Genomic DNA, 12,722 nt, shown 5'->3' with positions numbered 1-12,722 from the left:
AGGTGGGGGCCACTAGAGGCTATAAGAGGCTGAGTAACCCTCCACCAGTTTGAGATTTGCTGTGACCCTCTTCATGCATTTCTCCCCATTCGGATGGTTTGTGCTCATAAGTGTTAAATTGTATGGAAATAAATAATTGTTGATTGAGCATTTATACACCGAGTATTGTCCTTCCTTCAGCCCAAAGATTAAAAGAATTGGGAGATTTTAACAATATATATATATACTATTATACATATATATGTATGTATGTATATATATTTATCTATATATTGTCACTATGCCTTCCCTTCGTTCCATGTGTGTCCTTTAGTTACTCTTGTCTCTGTGATCCATGTTCCCTTTCTGTTTCCCCATTCGCCTCTGTTCCCATGTCTGTTTCTTCCCTGGTCCAATGGGGGTGTGTCCAAATTCATAGGCTGCTTACTCCTGAAGACCCGGCCTTTGTGGCCGGGTAGGTCGGAAGTGAGAAATTAAACGGTCTAGCGTTCATACCTGCGTCACCAGCTGTCTGGGTGGAGTTGAATAAACTCAGCCGTCTGCTCCTTGCTATCTAAAATATAACAGGACACTGGCGTAAACTCTCGATCATCTCACACTTCTGTTTAATCAGCTTTCTGTTTGACGTTTATTCAGCTCTAATCTCAGCCAAACTGATTTACTCACGAACAAATAAAACACTGAAAAAAGCCAAGCAATAAAATTTTTAAGTTATCTAAGTGACTTATATATCATGTTTAACCTGAGTAGTTTGAAAACAATGTGCAGGGAGTTCGCTGTTCTCGCCGGCTCTAGAGAGCCTTGAACCCCGGCTGGCTATGGAGGTGGTGGGTAACAGACGTCTCTGAAAACATTGGAGCACTTCTACAAATATGTGATGTCTTGATAAACCGAGCAGACATTTGAAGTTTACACAGCTACATTCTCGCTTAAAAATATCTTAAAAGTTTATTTTGTGACCCAGAAAGAGGAATAAGAGTAATATTAAAACTAAGTAGCTCCCGCCATTGTTGGAAACTGGAATTGGCTTGGCCGCGCTATGAATTCTGGGATATGGTGGGCCACGAAGGATACACCCGACCCATCCTTCGAATCTGGGGAAAAGGAGGACGCATTTGTCGGCTGCATTTGGAGGAGTCTACGAATTTGGACAGCCTTCGTCGCGTCGCTGTGACGTAATCAGCCTACAAATGTGGCCTCAGGAGGATGCAGCCTATGAATTTGGACGCCCCCCAGTGTCTAACCCGCGTCTCAGTGCATCTCATGTTTCCTGTTTTATTTTTATAGTTCCTTGTACTGCGTTCAGGGTATTCAGTTTTGCTTATTCCCTGTCTCGTTATGCTTGATCTCTCCCAGCTGTGTTCCCCGTGTTCTTCCACTTGTTTCTGGTTTACACTTGTTCCTAGCTCCCTAGTTTTTTTTAGGTTCCCTTTCAGGTTTTCTTTTCTGTGTTTGTAAAGCTTAGGTTTTGCTACAGTGCAATAAGCTGCTTCCTTCAGTTTACCTTATTGTTTCGAGGTCCTCATCCTGCCTGCCACAGCACTCAGCATAATGGTAACAAACTAGAAAAACTCAAATTGCTTTTATTGTTTATTCCAGTAACATTCTGTGACATCAACCTTCAGTTGGCAAATTTGTTTTATATTAATTTACCTATAAAGTACAGTAAATAACTTTAAAAAGGTGCAATGAAGAAGTGCAAATCCAAAGGTTTTCAGGGCTGGGCTACGCGTCCATCGTTGAATGCAAAATTACTCTAGACGGCAGCAAAGAGCTCATTCTCTTCTCTGCTAAGCTGCAGTGTGTGGGAGTATTTGGGGGGGATTTTTAGGAGGATGTCTCATCCTGACTTTTGAAAAACAGTGGAGTTATGATAGAGCACATGGGTCTGCACATGAGATTTGCTGACAAAATGACTTCTTTAAATGTTTTTTGTTGGCAACCAGGTTTACGGCGACTGCAGCACCGAAACAGGGGCTCCTAAATGTTTACCTGTTGGTGGAGAGGAAGCAGTAACACCACTAAAGAGCAATGAATACACTCTTTCAACTTTGGGTTAGTTAAAGCACATTAATCTATTTCTTAAGAGTCAAACTCGGGAGCCTTTTTTGAGTCTCTTTCAGGATTCAGAGTCTGACCACTGAAAACTAAGCCCCAAGTCCACTCATCAAGGCGTTGTGGAGTTGAAGGTCGGTGCCCAGTTGGGGTACGTATCCAGCGAGAACAAAGGAATTCCCCAAGTTGCTATGGCCAGCAGGACGGCGAGGACTCCAATCGTGTTGACGCCAAGCCCCGCCTTAACCTGCAGCAGACATGATCAGATTTTTCTTGTGAATTATGGCCAGCATACATTTAGTGAGAGTTATTTCTAGTTGCTGCCTCTCTTTTCTTATGACAGAACTCACCATATCTAGGGTGGTAAAGTGTCCATAGCCATACACCACAGCACCTGGTGGGTTGGACACTGGCAGGAGGAAGGAGAAGGATGTGCACAGGGTGGCGGGGATCAGGATGTACAAAGGGTTGACATGTATGGCCTCAGCCTGAAGCGAGAACAATCTCTCATAAATATTTCACACATTAGTGAAATTAAATGACAATCATTAGTTTTTCTTTTATTCACATTCATTCAAAGGATTAAGAGGGGCCAATATGTATTTAGATTTGAATGTAACGTCTGTTTAAACGCATTCCTGTGATTATTTTCATGTTGGCCTGAAGTGAAATATCGCCCTCTGCTGTTACTGCAGCTTACTGTACCTTTTGCATGCATATCCATTTCACGCTTTGGAGATGCAAAGCTTGGGATGGACATGGTGGACGGGCATGTCTATTGCCTGCTTTGCAGTGATCCTGGTTGAAAAGATGAACTTGCCAACATGACATCACCCCCCCCTATAACTTGGTCAGGATGCTATGTTCACAAACTGCCTCCGTTTGTACCTGTTCTTTTTGTATTTTTTAAACAAGAGTCATTGTGGCAATTCAGGGTATGATTATGTGTGTCTGTAGCCTATAAGTTTATATGGTTAAACGGTAATTTTGCGAAAAGTAAAACACAAGAACCAACAATCCATTAAAAGAAATTAATGAAAAACGATGTGAAGAAAGTAATGTGTAATGAATTACTTCACCCTGTTAGTAATTAATTAATGTGCTACATTACTTGATGAAAAGTGTTCTAATATGTGCATTTTTTTAGTAATGACCCCAACACTGATCACAACAAAGAGGGGAATTATCTCCAACATGCACCAACATTTGACCACATAGCATGCAATTAGTTTGCACAAATGTAATTTCTTTGATTTACTGCCTGGGTGTGAAACTCTGTGATGGACCACCTGCGTGGGATCCAGACTGCTGTTATTTCAAGAATTGTGCTCCACCAAAAAAACAAGTATACAAATGAGTGGTTTGAATTGACCAGAGGAACGTGCTCAAGGCCAACATACAGAGGCACCATCTTCTTCTGGAGGTCAGCAATGAGGGTTGAATCTCTCAGCCAACCCAGAGATCTGTCCCTTAAAAAAGCTAAATGAGTAAGTTCTGCACACTTCCTGGAGAAACCCCTCCCTGCTTATGGGGGGTCAGAAGGACTTGAGACAGAACTGTGAAAAGAGTTGTTAGCCTTGATGTGGTGGTCTCTTTTGTTGTAAGTTCCATATGCTCTGTTTTATGTGGAAACAAAATCTTAAAGCTCATAAACAGTACAAACTGCAGCTAAAGCAAAACACTGAAACAGCAGAACGACTCAGATGTCACAGCGGTTTCTTTTTAAGGATCAAAAAAGCTGAATTTATCAGACTGAAAGCACTGATGAGGTCAGGACTGAGGAGACATGAGAGGAATCTTGAAGACAGGTCTCTGCATAGTCTTAGCACTCGAGTACGTAAATTAATGCTTGAACTGGAGGCCGACCTCACGCTAAGTTGATGCTAATGAAGAAGTTAAAGAATTTACAGGCATCAAATAACATTTAGGCTCAACAAATGAAAAAGCAGATTCTGAAGAAAATGAATCAAATGGAAGCTGTAACCACACAGTTTTACTTATTTTTCAGAGTTATTTTTCACTCATTTGGCTCTAGTGCTGGATTTGATGGTGAAACAGGGAACAACACGCAGGAAAGGCCCAGACCAACTGATTTCTAAAGAGCTCATTAATGCAACATGAGTATAAAATTGCTGCTTATCCCTTCCGTGTTGTATTTGTCGGGAGAAGCCAATCAGAAGAAAGTAGACTAAAAGGGAGTGGATTTAAACGGTTTGTTTCAACCAGACCATAAACGGAGGGACTACTCCACAGCCCAGTGTAAGATAAATAATGATTATTTTAAGTACTGCAGTAAAGTCCAAGAATAAAATACTGAGCTGAAAATGAGCTGAACAGGTTATCTAACAGTAATTCTCAGCATTTCGTCGGATCTGTACAGTATAACACACTGAACTAACCAGAGGAGAGAGAATGGGGAGGAAGATGGTGATGGTGGCAGCGTTGCTGGCCACTTCTGTCAGTGTGGTGGTAAGGAGGCAGGCCACTGTGACTGTGGCTAAGACCGGGAGGTCACCCAGAGGTGTCATCAGCCTGGCCAGCCATAAAGAGAGACCTGACTCCTGCACACACAAACAAACACACATGTTAAGTGTACAGCAGATTTTATACAAGCTTTATGTACCATTATATCAACCACTGGTTTCTGAAGGGCCAGTTTGAAGATTTGAGATGACGTTTGTGGACATATGACCAGATGCAATGAAGACAGGCTGGTCTGACTGTGAAACCATTTGTTCATTAATTAATGATTTCAATGTAGACAAATTGCCAGTGGACAATGCACAATTAGCCATACCATGGCTAATTGTGCATTCTAAAATTCAAAAATTCACAAAAAAGACTTTTTTGTTCAGTTTCAGTCTAAATGAGTGACTGAGCCCATAAACTGAGCGGCAAAGTGCTTACAGAGGGCAATTCAAAGAGAAGGTTTTTCCACTGACTTCTGAAGGTCCTAAAGTCTTTTTACAACCACAATCGGTTGGCCTATATCTTTATCTATCTCTATATCTGTCGCTGTTTATCTCTAGAGATAGAGATAGACAGAGATATAATTGAAGTACACTCAAAACTATATTTGGTTTTGGTTTATTTGAGTGTACTTATGGTTTAACTCTAAGCTAAACAATCTTCTGATCCTTTTTTTATTTCCCGCTTTTCAATAAGTTTTACTATAATCTTCCTGATTGTGAGCACTGACTGAAAACAATGTTGACACAATCAGGGGAGTAGTCCAGTTAAGTTGATAGAAGGTAAAGTTGTTGTAATCCCCAATGATCTACACCAGAGAGCTGTTTTTTGTCTGGACCTGAGATTTTTTTGTGTTAACTGTGAAAACCAAATTTCTTCTTGGTCGGTAGGAGGAAACTGTTCTGAATGTATTGTGATTTGTATTTCAGCATACCTCTGCACCTTTAGCCAGGGCAAAGCCTCCACTAACCATCAGGGCAACTTGCCACGGCATGGAGGCCTGAAACTCTTTCCAGGAAATCATGGACTCTGAATTGAGAGAGAAAAACATTTACTGGGACTGATGGGACAGATGCTGAAAAACAGACAAGGTGTTCAGAACCTCTGAGATTTAAATGAGTGTTAATACTTTTCTGATTTTAGGTATTCACACATTTCTGTGCTGCTTAAAGTTTATTTTTTTATGTAAAAGCTTGATATGCATAGGACGCAATAACCAAAGAAGTGAGAATAATGTAGTGTAGGAAAAGTGCATTAAGAAGAACTAAGAAAAACAAAAGCTGAGTAAATCTACACTACTCAACCATCCATCCATCCATCCATCCATCCATCCATCCATCTTCATCCGCTTTATCCGAGGCCGGGTCGCGGGGGCAGCAGCCTAAGCAGAGAAGCCCAGACCTCCTTCTCTCTAGCCACCTCCTCCAGCTTATCCGGGGGAACACCAAAACGTTCCCAGGACAGCCGAGAGATATAATCTCTCCAGCTCTCCACCTCACCCAGGAGGCGCCCAGGAGGCATCCTTGTCAGATGCCTGAACCACTTCAGCTGGCTCCTTTCGATGTGGAGGAGCAGCGGCTCTACTCTGAGCCCCTCCCGGATGGCTGAACCTCTCACCCTATCTCTAAGGGAGAGGCCAGCCACCCTTCGGAGGAAGCTCATTTCCGCCGCTTGTATCTGCGATCTCGTTCTTTCGGTCACTACCCACAGCTCGTGGCCATAGGTGAGGGTAGGGACGTAGATCGACGGGTACACTGAGAGCTTCACTTTTACACTCAGCTCCCTCTTCACCACGATGGACCGGTGCAGCATCCGCATCACTGCAGCCGCAGCACCAATCCGTCTTTCGATCTCCGGCTCCCTTCTCCCATCACTCGCGAACAAGACCCCGAGATACTTGAACTCCTCCACTTGGGGCAGGAACTCATCCCCGACCCGGAGTGGGCACTCCACCCTTTTCCGGCTGAGAACCATGGCCTCAGATTTGGAGGTGCTGATCCTCATTCCCGCTGCTTCACACTCGGCTGCGAACCGTTCCAGTGCGAGCTGGAGGCCATCACTCGATGAAGCTAACAGAACCACATCATCCGCGAAAAGCAGAGATGAGATTCTGAGGCCACCGAAGTGAAAGCCCTATGCCACTTGGCTATGCCTAGAAATCCTGTCCATAAAAATTATGAACAGAACCAGTGACAAAGGGCACCCCTGGCGGAGCCCATCACCCACCGGGAACGAGTCCGACTTATTGCCGGCAATGCTAACCAAGCTCTTGCAACGGTTGTATAGGGTTGTATAGCAATGGGCAAGACACCCCATACTCCCGCAGCACCTCCCACAGGACACCCCGAGGGACATGGTCGAATGCCTTCTCCAAGTCCACAAAACACATGTAGACTGGTTGGGCAAACTCCCATGCACCCTCAAGTATCCTTGAGAAGATAAAGAGCTGGTCTAGTGTTCCGCGACCAGGACGAAAACCGCATTGTTCCTCCTGTATCCGAGGTTCGACTAGTGGACGAACTCTCCTTTCCAGCACCCTGGCGTAGACTTTCCCAGGGAGGCTGAGGAGTGTGATGCCCCTATAGTTGGAACACACCCTCCGGTCCCCCTTCTTAAAGATGGGGACCACCACCCCGGTCTGCCAGTCCAGGGGTACTGCCTCTGATCTCCACACAACATTGTAGAGGCGTGTCAACCAGGACAGCCCTACAACGTCCAGAGCCGTCAGGAACTCGGGGCGGACCTCATCAACACCAGGGGCTCTGCCACCAAGGAGTTGTTTAACTGCCTCAGTGACCTCGCCTCCGGAAATTGGCGGGTCATTCCCCTCATCCCCAGACTCTGCTTCCTCCTCGGAAGACGTGTCAGTGGGATTAAGGAGGTCCTCGAAGTATTCCTTCCACAGCCTGACAATTTTCTCAGTCGAAGTCAGCAGCGCTCCGCCAGCACTATACACAGTGCAGGTAGAGCACCGCTTTCCCCTCCTGAGACGCCTGACGGTTTGCCAGAATCTCTTCGAGGCAGTGGCAGTACTCAACCAATTATGCTAATTTCCTGCTCTGGTGCCCTTTGAGTACTTGTGTTAGCCTTCAACATCTGACTAACCAACACGCCACATTCCATACATTTACCGTATTTTTTGGACGGTCCGTTAGCAGGTACGATGAAGAGGAGGACACCCAGCACCAGAGCCACAGTGGCATCTGTGATGTAGTACGATTTACTGAAAAACAGAAAAAGAGATCAGGTGGGTCATGGTTCATTGCTGCTGCAGTGAATCATAAATATGTGTGTTTCCCAAAGAATCTGGTCTGGTCTTTGTCATTCTATCAAGAAACTATGTGGAAAGACCAAAACCAACAATAAGTCTGTTGGTTTCTACTGAAACTGACTCCCAGATAAACTTCTCTTGATTAAAAAAGTTATTTCGTAAAACAGCTGGTAACTCTGGTTCTTTGCATGCATTACAACAAGAGGAAACAATACATATTTTTAACAGTGTACGACTTCTCATATTGCTCTTGGAAGAGGTGGAATTTTTCAAAATGATACTACAGGGTGGGCCATTTATATGGATACACCGTAATAAAATGGGAATGGTTGGTGATATTAAAGTCCTGTTTGTGGCACATTAGTATATGTGAGGGGGCAAACTCCTCAAGATGGGTGGTGACCATGGTGGCCATTTAGAAGTCGGCCATCTTGGATACAACTTTTGTTTTTTCAATAGGAAGAGGGCCATGTGACACATCAAACTTATTGGTAATGTCACAAGAAAAACAATGGTGTGCTTGGTTTCAACGTAACTTTATTCTTTCATGAGTTATTTACAAGTTTCTGACCACTTATAAAATGTGTTCAATGTGCTGCCCATTGTGTTGGATTGTCAGTGCAACCCTCTTCTCCCACTCTTCACACACTGATAGCAACACCGCAGGAGAAATGCCAGCACAGGCATCCAGTATCCGTAGTTTCAGGTGCTGCACATCTCGTATCTTCACACCATAGACAATTGCCTTCAGATGACCCCAAAGATAAAAGTCTAAGGGGTCAGATCGGGAGACCTTAGGGCCATACAACCTGCCCACGACGACCAATCCACTTTCCAGGAAACTGTTCATCTAGGAATGCTCGGACCTGGCACCCATAATGTGGTGGTGCACCATCTTGCTGGAAAAACTCAGGGAACGTGCCAGCTTCAGTGCATAAAGAGGGAAACACATCATCATGTAACAATTTCAAATATCCAGTGGCCTTGAGGTTTCCATTGATGAAGAATGGACCCACTATCGTTGTACCCCATATACCACACCAAACCATCACTTTTGTTGTTCCAACAGTCTTGGAGGGATCCATCCAATGTGGGTTAGTGTCAGACCAATAGCAGTGGTTTTGTTTGTTAACTTCACCATTCACATAAAAGTTTGCCTCATCACTGAACAAAATCTTCAGTGTGAACTGAGGGTCCTGTTCCAATTTTTGTTTTGCCCATTCTGCAAATTCTGTGCGCCGATCTGGGTCATCCTCGTTGAGATGCTGCAGTAGCTGGAGTTTGTAAGGGTGCCATTTGTGAGTAGCTAATATCCGCCCGAAGGATGTTCGACTAATGCCACTCTCCAGTGACATGCAGCGAGTGCTACGCTGTGGGCTCTTGCTGAATGAAGCTAGGACAGCCACTGATGTTTCTTCATTAGTGACAGTTTTCTTGCGTCCACATTTTGGCAAATCCAACACTGAACCAGTTTCACGAAACTTAGCAAGCAGTTAGCCAACTGTAGCATGGGAGATGGGTGGTCTCGTAGGGTGTCTTGCATTGAAATCTGCTGCAATGACCCGGTTACTGCGTTCACCAGATATCAACACAATTTCGATCCGCTCCTCACGTGTTAACCTCTTCGACATGTCAATGGCTGTGAACAAAGAGAAACTTGTAAATAACTCATGAAAGAATAAAGTTACGTTGAAACCAAGCACACCATTGTTTTTCTTGTGACATTACCAATAAGTTTGATGTGTCACATGGCCCTCTTCCTATTGAAAAACAAAAGTTGTATCCAAGATGGCCGACTTCTAAATGGCCACCGTGGTCACCACCATCTTGAGGAGTTTGCCCCTCACATATACTAATGTGCCACAAACAGGACTTTAATATCACCAACCATTCCCATTTTATTACGGTGTATCCATATAAATGGCCCACCCTGTACATTTAAGAGTCTGTTTGCTTCAAGGTTGTCTCCACAAGCCTCTCTGGATGCTTTAGCGCTGCTGTTTATTTTTTTCCCGAGAAACCTGTTCTGGCTGTTGAACAGACAGCAGTTTTAGCAGAGAGCCTGCAGCACATTCAGATACACGAATGTGCATCTGAACCACGATTTTTTTTCTTGACATTCATGGGGTTGTGCACCAATTTTCAAGCATCAGACTGTTGGAGGAGAGCTCTACTCTCCAGAAACACCTGAAGAGAACATACAGCTGAAACATTCAGGGTGCATATTATTGCCTGCAGGCATTATAGCTTCCATATCTCCATTTCAAGTTCAAGTTTGAGTTGACACAGCGGCAGAGATGCAGAAGAAATAGTAAGATTATGACCTCTACAGAATGATCTATCACAGGAGTGCTGCCAAAGGACACTGGGCAAAATTAAACTATGGGTTGTTGTTGTTTTAATGGAAAAAAAATAGAGGGCTTTAAGATCACACCTTGTAATAATAATAATAATAATAATAAATTTTTATTTATATAGCACCTTTCAAGACAGAATCACAAAGTGCTGCACATAAGATTAAAAGTCATAAAAAGATTTAAAAGGGGAAAATAAAACAGGCAAAAAAATTCACCAAAAGCAGTTTTAAAAAGGTAAGTTTTGAGTTGTTTTTTAAAAACAGTTACTGAGTCCACAGTTCTTAATGCTTGGGGGAGATAGTTCCACAGTCTAGGGGCCACATTGGCAAAAGCTCTATCACCCTTAGTCCTCCTCTTAGTATTTTTTATAGCAAGTAAGCCCTGATCAGATGACCTCAAAGACCTGCTAGGAACATAGGGCTGTAGCAGATCAAAGATCTAGGCAGGTGCCAGTCCATGCACAGCTCTGTAGGTCAAGACCAGAATCTTAAAATCGACTCTAAATTTAACAGGAAGCCAGTGTAGCTGAGATAACAACGGTGTCACATGTGAGTACTTGGAGGATCTTGTCAAAAGCCTAGCTGCAGCGTTTTGCACAACCTGCAGACGATCCAGAGAACCTTTGCTTAGACACATAAACAGCGAATTACAATAATCCAAGCGTGACGAAATAAATGCATGTATAGCAATCTCCAGTTCAGAGTGAGATAAAATCGGGCCTAACTTAGCCACATTTCTTAAATGATAAAAACAAGACTGAACCAGAGATTTAACATGCCCATCCAATGTAAGACTCGAGTCAAAGGTGACACCTAAATTCCTGATAGAGGATTTAACAGAGAGTGAGAGAGGACCAAGGGCTTTCACTATCTGCGATAGAAATCTATCAGGGGCGCATACGAGGACTTCGGTTTGGAAATAAGTCTGAATAATTTCCCCAAAAAATAAAAGAAGGTTGTGACTCACTGAGGGAAGAGGGAAGCCCAGCCGGGTATAAAACCTGGAGATCTGGTCAACCACAACAAAACCATCACCACAAAAACCACCCCAGTGAAGATCTCCTGAGAACTGGAGAGAGGGAATGAATGAATGTGTGAATGCATAAATTATAATAGGAATGTCTTTCTGTCAATAACTGATCAACAAGTAAATGAATGATGGCAATGCATGAAAACTGGCAATCTAAGGTAATGTAAAACCCTCTGTATAATTAAATAAATTCATGAATGAAAATATAGCTCTTTAAAAGAGTTATATTGTAAGTTATATATGTGCTGACAGAGAGACAGTTCACCAAACATCCGGTCTATAGACCTCTTTATCCATCTCATTTGGCCTGAGTTGGTCAGTTTGTGAGATAAATGTCTGCTCTCTCATGAATATAAAACCATTCTGAATTAATCCCCAAAATGAAAAGAAAAACAATGAAAAATGCAAAAGTAATCTCTCTTTGTAGAAATCATGACCTGTCTGTCCAAAAAAGCAAATAAAAACTTTGCTGTGAAGGTTGTTCTACGGAAGAACGCTTCAGGCAACCTTCTGGAGACCCGGATTAGGCTGGTTTTCCCAATAAAAGTCCAAATAAGCGGTAAGAAAAGGGGGTAAACATTTATATTCTGATGATTTTTGCCAGGTCTCTCTTGGAAATGAGATTTCTAATCTCAATGAGATTTTTTACCTGGATAAATAAAGGACTAATAAATAAAATTTTTAACATGTGTATTAATATAAGTGTTTTAGACAAAACATATATAGTTCAATTTTTATGTTTTTTTTTAATTCAGAACAATGAAAACACTGATGAATGACCATTTAACTGCCTGTTTCTAATATTTGAGGTCAGTGAATGGATGAATAGATAAATGGACATATTAATGCCTGACAGCAGTAATGATCACACATGAATGAATAAATGATCAAACTGATTACTTTGAAAAATAAACGAGTGTGTAAATGAACGAATGAGAGATCACCTAATGGCTCCCAGCTTCTTGTACTCGTCTTCCAGCACCTTTTTCACTGCCCTCTCTCTCTCAGACTGCTCTCCCCGACACTGCCACAGGAACTTGAAGCTGCGTAAGAGAGAAAGAGAGAGAGAGAGAGGAAGTGCCCACAATGAATTTAATGACTGACTGTGTTTGGTTAAAAGCACAGATAGACAATGAAGAAATAACTATATATTTACATGGTTGTGAAAATATATAAATTATAACCAAGTTATTCAAATACTTAGTACGTCTGAATTTTACTTTAACTAGCTGGGACCACATCCTCAGTTACGATGAACGATGATGGATGAGAGACTGTGGACTGATGCTGTGGTTTGGGGAGGGCTTTGGAGGGGGCTGGCAGCAGCTCTTGGGTGGGGCAGATCCCCAAAGAAGGCATCCTCTAGCAGAAGCGAAGATTAGGCATTGCGACGGTCTTGGAGATTGTTGCGAATGTATAACTGATAGGCTTGTGATGACCATTGGACTGTGAGCTTGTTTAAGTGGTCCGGAATTCCTTTGCAGGAGGCATAAGTTGCTGCACCAATGCGGAAGGAATGGCCAAAGAAGAGATTAGGAGAA

At 42.9% G+C, this 12,722-nt stretch overlaps 1 protein-coding gene across 3 annotated transcripts in view; it reads right to left on the bottom strand.

The window, feature by feature from the left end:
- Nucleotides 1-1,587: 1,587 nt before the first annotated feature.
- Nucleotides 1,588-12,722, bottom strand: part of LOC116324943 (solute carrier family 13 member 1-like) — a 28,089-nt gene continuing 16,954 nt past the window's right edge. For all 3 annotated transcript variants that reach the window (XM_039614372.1, XM_039614373.1, XM_039614371.1), the window contains 7 exons: nt 12,126-12,224; nt 11,119-11,220; nt 7,656-7,747; nt 5,459-5,553; nt 4,455-4,616; nt 2,406-2,543; nt 1,588-2,302 (listed from right to left, as the gene is read on the bottom strand). In XM_039614372.1, the coding sequence (XP_039470306.1) occupies nt 2,168-2,302; nt 2,406-2,543; nt 4,455-4,616; nt 5,459-5,553; nt 7,656-7,747; nt 11,119-11,220; nt 12,126-12,224 (823 nt within the window). In that variant the 3' untranslated portion in view covers nt 1,588-2,167. The remainder of the gene's footprint in view (nt 2,303-2,405; nt 2,544-4,454; nt 4,617-5,458; nt 5,554-7,655; nt 7,748-11,118; nt 11,221-12,125; nt 12,225-12,722) is intronic.

The sequence above is a fragment of the Oreochromis aureus genome, linkage group 7 (genome assembly GCF_013358895.1).
Source record: "Oreochromis aureus strain Israel breed Guangdong linkage group 7, ZZ_aureus, whole genome shotgun sequence".
NCBI classification, from domain to species: Eukaryota; Metazoa; Chordata; class Actinopteri; order Cichliformes; family Cichlidae; genus Oreochromis; species Oreochromis aureus.
The sequence above is the reverse complement of the archived record's forward strand: the minus strand, read 5'-3'. Positions and strand labels throughout refer to the sequence as shown.